This window comes from Theobroma umbraticum, unplaced genomic scaffold (assembly GCF_002168275.2).
Source record: "Theobroma umbraticum cultivar Fairchild unplaced genomic scaffold, ASM216827v3 scaffold_67.0, whole genome shotgun sequence".
NCBI classification, from domain to species: Eukaryota; Viridiplantae; Streptophyta; class Magnoliopsida; order Malvales; family Malvaceae; genus Theobroma; species Theobroma umbraticum.
In genome coordinates, this window is record NW_018397262.1 from 8,500,293 (window position 1) to 8,511,463 (window position 11,171).

Sequence of the window (11,171 nt, forward strand, 5' to 3'; positions counted from 1 at the left end):
GTAATAAGACTGGTACCATCAAAGGCTCAAGTTCAATTGAACAAAGGGTATTAATCCATCCATACATGCAGTATTCCTTCCATGGTTAGAAACCAGACAAAGTAACCAACCTCACCAAAAGCCGAAACCAAAAAAAGAAACAAAGAGAACCGGCTTATACAAGGGCCTTCCATGGGTGAAAGAATGAAATCAGGCCAAGTCCTGTAATTGACCAAGGATGGAATCTCTTTTAACTTGGTCGACCATGCTTGGGTGCTTGCCAATATGAGAATCAAATCAGCTCCGGTGCCCCCCTTTATTCTTCCTTTTATTAAGAAAGTTGTTTTATTTCTTATCCTGTAATTAAATTTCTTTCGTATCAATGAATGCATAAATCTTCATATTTTAAAATATTCGATTCTAAATGAATTAGTACATAATAGTTCTATACGGATATAAAAGCGAAAAAAGTTCATATTCGTTTTGAGAAGTTGGATTCGAGGCACTAAGCATTAAAAAGAAAAGGGTCTTAAAATATTGTAAATTACTGGATTGATCTCTTGGTTTATACCTCAAGGATGCTAATCACAGTATTTTAATCAAACTTTGCACAAGAACCTTGACAGTATTGCGTGTCATTTCATAACAAAAGATGCTCCAATAATTTTTAAAAAATTGCATGTGTTTGTTGACTTGATGGGGATTTGGTACATTATTGAAAACTATAATGGCAGCACAACTAATAATACTATTTTTGTTTAATTTCACTTTTTTTATTCCGACATGGTTGGCCAATTTTATTCCCTATAAATCATAAAAAACTTTTTATGTTTGTCATACTTTAATGAAAAAGAATATCAAAGTATGACATTTCACGTGAACGTATAAAAATAAAATTATAAATAATATGAATTTACATCTAAGTAAATATGAAAAACGGGATGTTCGTAATGTAAGTTATGGGTTTTTTTTTTCTTTTTTAAGAAAATTCGAAGCATATCCCAGGATAAATTTAGTTTACCAGTTTGCACTTTATAGTTGAGATCATGATGATAACACATTGAAACATGGGAGGAAACATGAACATGTACCCAAGGTTTTAGTTTATCAAAATGGGCTGATCCTTGGCCCCAAAAGGAAAAGATAGCAGTCCAACAAAGTGGGGGATATGAAAGAAAAAAGAGACCAGACCTTGTGTATGCGATGTAGTCGAATCTGTGAAGTAGGAATTAGTGTTTGATTGTGATGTTTGTATTGGCTGAGATATCTTTGGGAGGATGTGATGTTACCGTATAAAGGATGGAACATCTTTGTCTTCCTGTTTCTTTTTTCAATTATTAAAGTTTTCTTGTGGGATTTTCATTTACAGTTGGGGGGTTTTCCATCTAACCTCAAGTGGGAAGAATGAAGAGATGATTACAATGTTAGAATGAGGTTCTGACATTGAAGTGGGGCAGGGAAGACGAAATACATACAAGACACTGGTAAGCTCTATTTAAATTTGATCTTTTATAACATCCTGGAGAAAATCAAAGGCTATGGCCTTGGAAGTATGCTACAATTCTTCATGAAAAGACAATTGCAGAACCAACAAGATGTTCACTTATGCAAATACAAATTTGAAAATTTAAGACATCAAGCATTTGATCATTTATCATTCTAGAAATCCTAATTTGCACATCATCAACATTTCATAAACTCTACATTTCTCTCGAATTGAAAAAAGAAAGGAAAACAGACTGGAGAATGGTTCTGAGAAACAATTAAAAGAAATCAAATTCCAGATAGTTATTCTGATCATTGGCAGCAGGAACAGCAGCTTTATCACCAGCTGATGATGTGGGGGCTGGAATTCGCTCTATCTCAACCGGTTTTGGAATCTCCGGGGGACTTGCACAACGAATTAAAGCCCAATTTACACCCTCAAAGAAGGGATGTTGCTTGATCTCTGTTGCTCCTCGCTTATACGCCAATCTATGCTGTGGTTCTTTGACCAGCAAGCCCCTTATCAAGTCTCTTGCTGAAAAACTTACTACAGGTGATTCTGGGAATCTCAAGGGCTGCCCTACAACATTGAAGAGGGTTGCTCGGTTCCCAGACCCTTTGAAAGGAGTTTTACCATACAATAGCTCATACAAGAAGATCCCAAAAGTCCACCAATCAACGGCACTTCCATGCCCCTCACCTTTGATAATTTCAGGTGCCAAGTACTCATGGGTTCCCACAAATGACATGGAGCGAGCGTTGGTTGGCTCAGCAATAAGCTCAGGCAATGGACTGACTTGGTTCCCCATTTCATTCTTGGGCTTCCGGTCTTTCTTGGATTTTGATGAAAAGAAGCGAGGGGAGAAACATGTTGTAGGGGCCACACATGATGGCTGGATGCAGGAAGGCTCAATGCAAGCTGGTTGTACACAATAAACTGTATTCCTTCGCAAGGGTTCAGACTCAAGTGTGGATGACTTGACTAATGTTGGGTTGACAGCACAACGGAGGGAAAGATCAAAGTCCGAAAGCATTATGTGTCCATCTTCTCGAACAAGAACATTTTCGGGCTTAAGATCACGATAAACAATACCAAGCATATGGAGATATTCCAAAGCAAGGAGAACCTCTGCTACATAGAACCTGCAAATTATAAGGAAAACATAGTGATGACTATCAGAATCTGCTTTCAAACTGTTGCCAGCAAGTTATAAAGAAACAAGCAGTCTTCCAAACAATTCTTAAGAGATAATAACCATCAAATATCAACTTTTAAACTACAGGGTAATTCAAAGTTGTTATATTCAACTCAACATTCTAATATGAAGCAATTCTTCAAAGACACAGATTCAGCAATGTGTAAATAGGAACTAAAAAAGGTCTAGGTTAATATCATCATTAGATTAACCCTTTAGTATCACAATAAATTAATTTCTTCACCTATCTTCAATCTTCAGCTGGAAGCAAATAAAAGGGGAGACCAAGTTTCAAATAAATTGGCCATATGCCAACCAACAATCATTATATGTAAGTTCCAAGATGATTGTACCTCTCCATCACATACCAGAACTGACAACCTATATGGGAGTGCGCTAATTCAATCCTATTTTCATCTCTCTGTTGATTCATATACCTATTATCAGTTATAACAGAGAAACCTACAATGCAGCATGGCAACACAACATGACTAATACCAATAAAAGATAACAATAAATATTCTAGAAACTTGATCCACATTTAACTCTACAGATGCTATAATAGGAGGAAGTCTCATACTTTACTGCTTGCTCAGTAAAATGCTTTCCTGATTGTCTCTGTCTTAGTGTATGCAAATCACCCCCAGGGCAGAACTCCATCACTAAACATGAAAATTTATCAGTCTCAAAATGTGTGTACAATGTTGGAAGGAAGGGGTGGTCAAGGGCTTGTAGTATTTCTCTCTCTGTTTGAGCTCGAAGAAGTTTCTTACGACTTGCTAAAGATGCTTTGTCCATCACCTTCATAGCAAAATAACACTTTGTTCCACTTAATTCCGAGAGATAGACACTTCCAATATCCCCACAGCCTAATCTTTTCAGCAATTTGAAATGGTTTAAACCTAATACACCATCTTTTGTTCGGACAGCCTGTATGGCTTCCCATCTTATATCATTTGCCTTATGAGGTTTGTTGATACTGCTACTTAAGCTGCTACATGTGCTTTCATCGCTCACATCACTGCTTGTGCTACCTCTACACATACTGCTCTTACCACTCTCAGTATAAGCAGGTCGATCACTGACTTTGGCACCTCCACTAGTCTTGACAAGGCTGGTGGCCACATCACTTGATTTAGCCAAAGCTGAATTAATTCCATGTTCTGATGCTTTCTTTTCTTGCTCGCCAGAACCATCTGGTAATCCCCCAATCTGACTCACAACATGTTTTTGAACTTCTTTTGGATTACCCAAGGATAGACCTGAATCTACTTTCTTTGTCAAGGAATCAACGGACTCTAAATTATGAGGTTTCAGTGATTTTACATCCTCTGTGGTTGCAACAGAATCTTGTTTCGATGGAACTTGCTGCATACTCTTGGGTACTGTCCTTGGTGTAACTGGCTCTGATTTGCTTGTCTTTGTGATTTGTATAGGAGAAGGCTGACGACAATTCCTTCAGCTGTTTGGCTACCAAATGGTCTCCTCTGCTTTTCTAGGGAACGTCTCACGCCAGATTTTGAGGCCATCGAAAGGAGGCAAACTTGTTACATAGATTGGAGTGTACAAACCCATTGCTTACGCCAAATCATTGATGCACGGTTACCACCACTAGCAGTCCTAGTTAGTTTCATCTTCAACTCCATCAACAGCAAACTGAGTTCTACAACTGAAGAACAGAAAAGCCACCACCTGCAAACAAAATTTTCACAACCATGAGATATTCAAATATATAATATACCTAAATGAAAAACAGACCACAACTAGCTGCTTGATTCATTTCACCAAAATATCACAGGAAACTAGAAGTGACAGGGTAGTCCTTAAGGTGATCCATAGATTAAACATCAAAACCAGATCATGACAACACCCTTTTCAAGATCAAGTAAAGTACCAGACTACCTAAATCCATGAATTGGCAGCCATAACGACACCTTTCAGGATAAACTTTACCATTTCATCTGGAAATTAAGGATGAACAGAAAACCATATATGAAAAGAAAAACAATGAAAAGTGGCTAAAAAGAGACAGAATTGCATGCAGAGCCAGATCAAGAATCATCTCCATAAAGCAATAAAAAAACCAATAAAGAAAAACGGTTAATCGTTTCATCATAGTAAAAAGGATAACAGCTAACTACCTTTGAAATGCAATCCTTTCTAGTCACTAGGATCAAAGGGCCAGAGAAATAAAAAAGGAGTTTAAGAAATCAATCAAATCACAGCAAAAAAATGTAGTCCATGATAGTTCTCTAAGCACAGAGAGAAGGAAAAAAAACAAAGAGGAGAAGATAAGAACAAAGTAAAGAAGATTCAAGGAGATCTCTCAAAAGAACAAAAGACCCACCTTTGGATCCAAACCCCACTAAGAACCATAAGCTAAAAAACAAAGTAGAAGCTAAAAATGAAAACCCAGCAGGTAAATCAAAAAACCAGTTAAAAGTTGAGAGCAAAAAAGAAAGGGAAAAGAAAAAATGAAGTACCTGATATAGTTTCAAAGATCAGAACTTTGAAAGCCCTTTGCTTTAGAAGTGGAGAGCCAAAAGAAGCCAAATTTTCTCTCTCATTCACTTACTAACTACTGTAGAGAGATAAAATAAAAAAGAATTTAATAGCTTCCCTTCTTCCCTGAAAATGTGTGGAGAGAGAGAAAAGGAAAAGGAAAGAAAAGAAGACAGAAAGAGAAAGACTTTAAGACAGAGAGGGAGAGAGAGAGAAAGAAAGAGAAAGGGAGGAGCTTTTGAGAGAGAGAGTGTTAAAAGAGGGGTTGGGTCTACCATGAAAAGAGAGAGAGAAGAAGGGTCAAAGCTAAAGCAAGGCTTTTTGGGTTTTGGGTGGTGGTTCAATTATTTCAATGCATGTATTTTGTTTTGTCCTTAAAACAACAACAAATGTCTTAATCAATAAAAACAACATATGGGCCTTTCAATGAGGGGCTCCTCCAACCTGTCTTCTCTCGTGCTTTTGGGCCCCTTTTCCCTTTCATTTATCTTTCTATTTTCCATAAAAAAAATAAAATAAAAATAGGTAAACCTTTTTATGTGTCTTTAAGATTATATGAGAAGATGTGGTCATATTTTATGGGAGTTATGTGTTTTTGTAATTAAAATTATCATGTAGTAGGCCATCATGAATTTACTAATTGAGTTCACTTCATTATTTCTTTTCTTCATTTACCCTTTAATAAAGGAAAAATGTTGACCACCCTTGATTTCATCCCATTAATGGGATTTTTTTACTTAATTTTTATGATCTATTCATATAGTAAATAGTCTAAATTAGAGACTAAATTGATGATATCTTTATGTATAAATATCTCCAATTTTGTGTTTTTATTTTCACTTTCTCTTCATCAACCATTTCACGCAGTAGGTCATACCCGACCCGATCCTAATCTAACCGCAAACATTTTTATTAAACTATATCCGTCCAAACGTTTTTGTGATTTAATTCCCGAAGTCAAATTAGGGTTGTTGTTTTTTTTCCCTATTTAAGGCTTAAACTTCATTGGAAATGACCTATTGCTATGGGGGTGTCCCTTTGTATGGCTTCCTTTATTATTTTTTGAGTGGTCCATAAACAACAGCCTTGCTTTTGCTTTTGGGTTGTTGTTGATGACCACCAAAGTTATGGACACATCATGGATTCCATGTTAGCTTCAACTTAATTAGCTTATGATCATAAAACTAACATTAGATGGCTGGGAATTGGTCTGCTAGGATTCAGACGAGGTGGGCCTCTTTAACTGCAACAAATTGCAATTGGTTGGACAGTTATCCACACACAAGTTTTGGTGGCAAACTTCCTTTCGGAAAAATTTATATATAATATGCTAAAGATATATAGTTTTCCCTACATTGACTAAGAGAATAGATTACACAAAGCTTTACTGCAAAACATGTAAATTTTCTTTTGTTTTTTCAATGAGTTGGTAAAAAAAATTTTCAATGAGGATGTAAGACAGTGTATATCTCCTTTTGGAACGTCTTGGACCAACCATTTTTAATGTGTTTTTAGACCAAAGGTTCAAGGAACTTATAGAAAAGTGCAACAACCGTATAAACAATGGGGACACAGAGATTCTTTCCATTGATTCCAACAGAATATCTGTATGAGTTGGACTGAAATCATGACCCTCCTTTCTTTATTTTTCTCTGTTTTTCCATGTTCAACTTAGCTCATTTCCACCTTGGGTTTGGAATTTTTTAACAAAAGATTGAACCTAACAACTCCCTTTTGAATCAAACACCTAACTGTTGAAGAAATCTTTCCTTTCCAGCTAGCTTTTGCTGCAGCTATAACTCTACATCCTTATCAACATGATCACAATACCTCAATGGAAGGAAGGTGAATCATACGAGATTTACATGTAAAAGTTTCATCCAAGCTAGTTGCTTATAAATAAATAATCAAAGGGGGACCACAAGGTTCTTGGTTAGTGAATTGTTGTTGAGGTGTGAACAACAAAAATTCTAAAAATTTTCATAAAATCTGATTTGCCAAATACCTAATTATGTCCCTTCTAAAACACAACAATCAGATTTGTCATTTCATGTTAAACCTCTAATTTATGTATCTATCTGCTTGTCTCATCCTGTTTTATTATCTAGATCTTTGTGGTTAGTGGGACAAGTGGGTAGTTGCATAGGGTAAGTTGAAAGATATGTAAAAATTTGGGAGAGTGAGACCCCATCTGGTTTAATTGTCAGTTTCTCACACCCTCCACAAGATCAAAAGAAAGTCTATAATCTTTTTGCTGGTCTTATTTCAAAGAATTTGGTGTGAACAAAGGCAAAGTGATTTAATCCATTTTGATCCTGCCTAACTGGTGGGGTCATGTATGGATGATTATTTCCAGCCTTTCACATTTTAATTATGTTTTTAAGAGGGATTAAACTAATAGATAATGGAAATTGAGTCCAGTCAAAGTTGGTTCTTTCTCTCCTTATGTGGCCCAATGTTCATTGAAATTTGTTCCTGGATAGGCCCCTGTATTTCTTAAATTATGTATGTCTCTGTTTTCTTTCTCATATCTCATCCTGGAGTCCAAGACCACACAAAATCAATGGCTCTTTCATAACAACACAGGTTTATCCAGCAAAACATTAAAATCCCAACGATTTTTTGCTAAACATCATAAGTTGAGTAGTTCATATGGTAGCCATTTTGCTGGTAATGCAACAAAATATAAAGATCTGATGCATCAGATAATCTGCATTGAAGATTAGTTCTGACAAAATGATGTAATTTAGTATCTAAATTTACAGAGTTTCATGCCACCAAGGGCTGATGAATTAGCTGCTTCATAGGGTCAAAAACATTAATACTTGTATTACAGCTATATGATTCAAGAGCAATATGCAAAATGCTCATCACAAATAATGGCTCTTAACTTACAAAAATCACTTTTTTATAATGTGAACCACATCCCTCCTCTCCCTCCCACCCCTCCAAGCGAGAAGATGAAAAAGAAAAACGATTTGCTGACAGGGAAGAAAATCCCCTGGAATTCTGATATAGAGACATTTATACAGTCCACTGCTTCACTCATCCTTGGTAACTATGTATAAGATATGCATCACGAGAGCTCTGTTATCACACGTTCGCACTTGTCTTCTAAAATCTTTACAGCTTCAGTAAATAGCACGTCAGGAGGTAATGCTCCAGTTGATTCAATCGTAACTAGAAAAGTGGAGAAAACAAAATTCAGAACTGAAAGTTCTTAGAAAACTTTCACATAAAGCTTGAAGCAGCTAGTTAAGTTACTTTGAAAGACAAGGAACCTTTGCTCAAACTTATGTTAGAATCAATGAGAAGCATATTAACCAAGCAATGGCATCAAAAAATTCTAGAAATAATTTGACAACCATCCATGCGAAAGATGTAAAGGAAAGCCACATTACTTACATATGAAATGATCTCTAACACGACGTATTGCCACGCGTTTCTCCCATTCTTCACCTCTTATGCATTCTCTACAGAGTGTACAAGCTCGCGGCCTCGCTACAGTTGCCCTTTTCTTACCTGCTTAGCAGCAAATAATTCATTCGGAAATGTATTCAATAAAAAAACCAAAGATCATGTGATTTCACATGCTAAAGCATATCAAGCAAAACCACTCAGCACTATCAAATAGCTAGTGACCAAACTATTACAGGTATATAATCCACATTCAGCATCAACAAATCATAGTAAACAAAATTACTTCACCTTTACCAAGATCTTCGATATCAAATACATTAACTGGGCATTTGCTTTTGAGTCCTTCAGCAAGGTCATCTTCAACCTCTTCCAATAATACAACCTAAATATATATATATATATAAGAAAAAAACAAATGTCTTGTAATAATACTGTGTTGAAGAGAAGTAGAACAAAGAAAAGAATGAAGAAGGTTTAGTAGAAGAAATCTACAATTACAGTCTATACTCACCTCAGGAAGCATACGATACCAAGCAGTGGCCACAGGGGACCACTTTGCATGTGTTTTTCCCATGCCTTTAACAGCATGTGCTTCCAGTTCAATTTCCTAACGAAAAAGAGGGAAGCTTTAGTACCCTCACAAACTTCAAAAGGAATTAAATTAACTTCTAGCAACTTCAAAACATATCCTGAACTAACGAGAAAACAGTACATCAGAACTTTTATTGCCAATCTACCAGCACCATGGTAAGCTCAACAAAGACATTAGATCTGAACCAAATGCATAATCTGTCATGTAGACATGCTTTACAAGCAGTTACAGAAACAAACATATACAAGTAAAACATACCTGTCCTGGGCCAAGTTTAGAAATAATAATATCCAGATACTTCGGGGCAATTGGGTTATTGGCAAATTCTGGCAAGGTATCTTGGCTACAACTGAAGGAAGTGTAAGTTTCAGGTTTAGAGGCTGAATCTGAAGCAACATTTCTTGATTCCTTAATCAGTTCACTTCCATTAGGCAACCACTTTAACTCGTCTGATTTAACTGCATTACACATCTCACATCATCAGAATAAGCCAGATGCCACAAAGGGAAGACTGATTATTTTTCACTGAAGTAGAAAGGCTTTATGTTTCATACATAACGCACAAAACCATACCTGTGATACGTGGACTACCTCGTTTACAACGAACATGGAGTTTAAACACAATGGTGTTCTTTTCATTTGGCTGATCGTTTTCTACAATTGAAAGGGACAATAGGAAAGAATTACCAAATGCACAAAGGTAGACTCCATAAGTTCATATCTTTTTCTTCCCCAGAAGATAAAATATCAACCAAAGAAATAATTGAATTAAACCTGACATATATTCAAAGAGCCTTGGGTCAACACTAATTGGAATAAGACCCAACCTATGGGCAAGAACTTCATCTTGGACCACTGATGTGTTGTTTGCAATGAGAACTTTTTCAATCGCCATTGTTGGAAGCTGCAAGTATAATCAGTTTCTATTAGTACCAGCTCAAACAATATGCAGCAAGCTAACATAGTATGCAATAGGATTCAATAATATCATTATCATCATGGACCTAAAAGAGGTACTCCAAACCAAAACGCACACACCTCAGCAATGAGTATCCTCCGGAATGCATTGGCAATAGCTGCATCAATACCGATCATATCGAACTCCATGTCCTCTTCAGTGAGCCGAACCACTTCAACTCTAAAGTTGTTGCAGAAATGATCAAGTCGTAAACTATTATCAACTCCCATCGATGCATAAGCACCGGAATATAGCACACTCTCTGTCTACAAACACCAGAAGTCCCAATACATAGGACTTTCAGTTTTAACACAAAAGGAAAAAGAACAACATAGATAACACTTCAAATTAAAACAAACACACACACACACACACACACACGCAAAAACAACTTTATTAAACTCAATGGAGTGGTTCTTGTCTCCAAGCAATATCCTAAACAAGGAAAAAGCTTGATTAATTTTTCTCCAAAAAATGACTTTTTTTTTTCACCATTAATAAACAAAGGGTATTTGTAAAAGCGTATCTCTTACTTTTCAGTGTTTTTTCTTTTGCAAAGCTGAAAACACAAACTTGATAGAAAAGCAAAAGATGGGTGCTTTATAAAATGAATAGGGTAAGAGAGACATACATGAATAGGGGCATCCTTGTTGCATAAAACACGAGTTCTTTGGAGTTCAAGGTGTGGTGGCAATTGACCCGCTGGCACATCCGGCAAATCCCAGATTGAAAATTTCTTCTTTTCTTCTCCTCTTTCCTCTCCTTGCCCAGCCATCGCTGATAAATTCTGTTTCTCTCTCTCTCTCTCTCTTGCTCTCTTCCTTTGCAGATTTTTCTGTTAGGAAGGATTTGTAGGGCTTAATTGAGAAGTGAAGAGAGAAAGAGGAAAGCTAGCGGCAGTGGAAAGAACTCCTACCAAGTACTGTTATTCTGTTAAGATGAAACAGAAGTAACAGGGGTTTAGGGTTTAGATTCTTGGGATTTTGGATTGAGTTGGTTGGGTTTTTTCCCTTTTTTAAACTATAATGGATTATACAAA

The 11,171-nt window shown here is 36.4% G+C and overlaps 2 protein-coding genes across 4 annotated transcripts; both read right to left on the minus strand.

The window, feature by feature from the left end:
- Nucleotides 1-1,469: 1,469 nt before the first annotated feature.
- LOC110419061 (serine/threonine-protein kinase D6PKL2-like) lies at nt 1,470-5,481 on the minus strand. 3 transcript variants are annotated; one of them, XM_021431939.2, is made up of 3 exons: nt 5,144-5,481; nt 3,241-4,352; nt 1,470-2,607 (listed from the first exon to the last, which is right to left on the minus strand). In XM_021431939.2, exons 2-3 carry the CDS (start codon nt 4,032-4,034, stop codon nt 1,743-1,745), a joined length of 1,659 nt encoding a protein of 552 aa, XP_021287614.2. In that variant the 5' UTR covers nt 4,035-4,352; nt 5,144-5,481; the 3' UTR covers nt 1,470-1,742. The 3 variants fall into 3 exon arrangements, with proteins under 3 accessions (XP_021287614.2, XP_089640098.1, XP_089640097.1); XM_089783972.1 differs by lacking the exon at nt 5,144-5,481 and adding an exon at nt 5,008-5,117; XM_089783971.1 differs by lacking the exon at nt 5,144-5,481 and adding an exon at nt 4,802-4,990.
- Nucleotides 5,482-7,855: 2,374 nt separating this feature from the next.
- RPAC43 (RNA polymerase I subunit 43) lies at nt 7,856-11,135 on the minus strand. The gene is made up of 9 exons (XM_021432541.2): nt 10,764-11,135; nt 10,213-10,398; nt 9,949-10,078; nt 9,748-9,828; nt 9,433-9,632; nt 9,094-9,189; nt 8,871-8,964; nt 8,568-8,684; nt 7,856-8,342 (listed from the first exon to the last, which is right to left on the minus strand). The coding sequence occupies exons 1-9, from the start codon at nt 10,905-10,907 to the stop codon at nt 8,239-8,241; spliced, it is 1,152 nt and encodes a 383-aa protein (XP_021288216.1). The 5' UTR covers nt 10,908-11,135; the 3' UTR covers nt 7,856-8,238.
- Between the last annotated feature and the right edge of the window lie 36 nt (nt 11,136-11,171).

Excerpts from the sequence above, each read along its gene's own strand:
- LOC110419061 (XM_021431939.2), bottom strand. The coding sequence starts at position 4,034 with ATGCAGCAAGTTCCATCGAAACAAGATTCTGTTGCAACCACAGAGGAT. Across the intron at positions 2,608-3,240 it reads TTTACTGAGCAAGCAGTAAA|GTTCTATGTAGCAGAGGTTC; the intron begins GTATGAGACTTC and ends TATAATTTGCAG.
- RPAC43 (XM_021432541.2), bottom strand. The coding sequence starts at position 10,907 with ATGGCTGGGCAAGGAGAGGAAAGAGGAGAAGAAAAGAAGAAATTTTCA. Across the intron at positions 10,079-10,212 it reads GGAGGATACTCATTGCTGAG|CTTCCAACAATGGCGATTGA; the intron begins GTGTGTGCGTTT and ends TTATACTTGCAG. Across the intron at positions 8,685-8,870 it reads TATCGAAGATCTTGGTAAAG|GTAAGAAAAGGGCAACTGTA; the intron begins GTGAAGTAATTT and ends GCTGCTAAGCAG.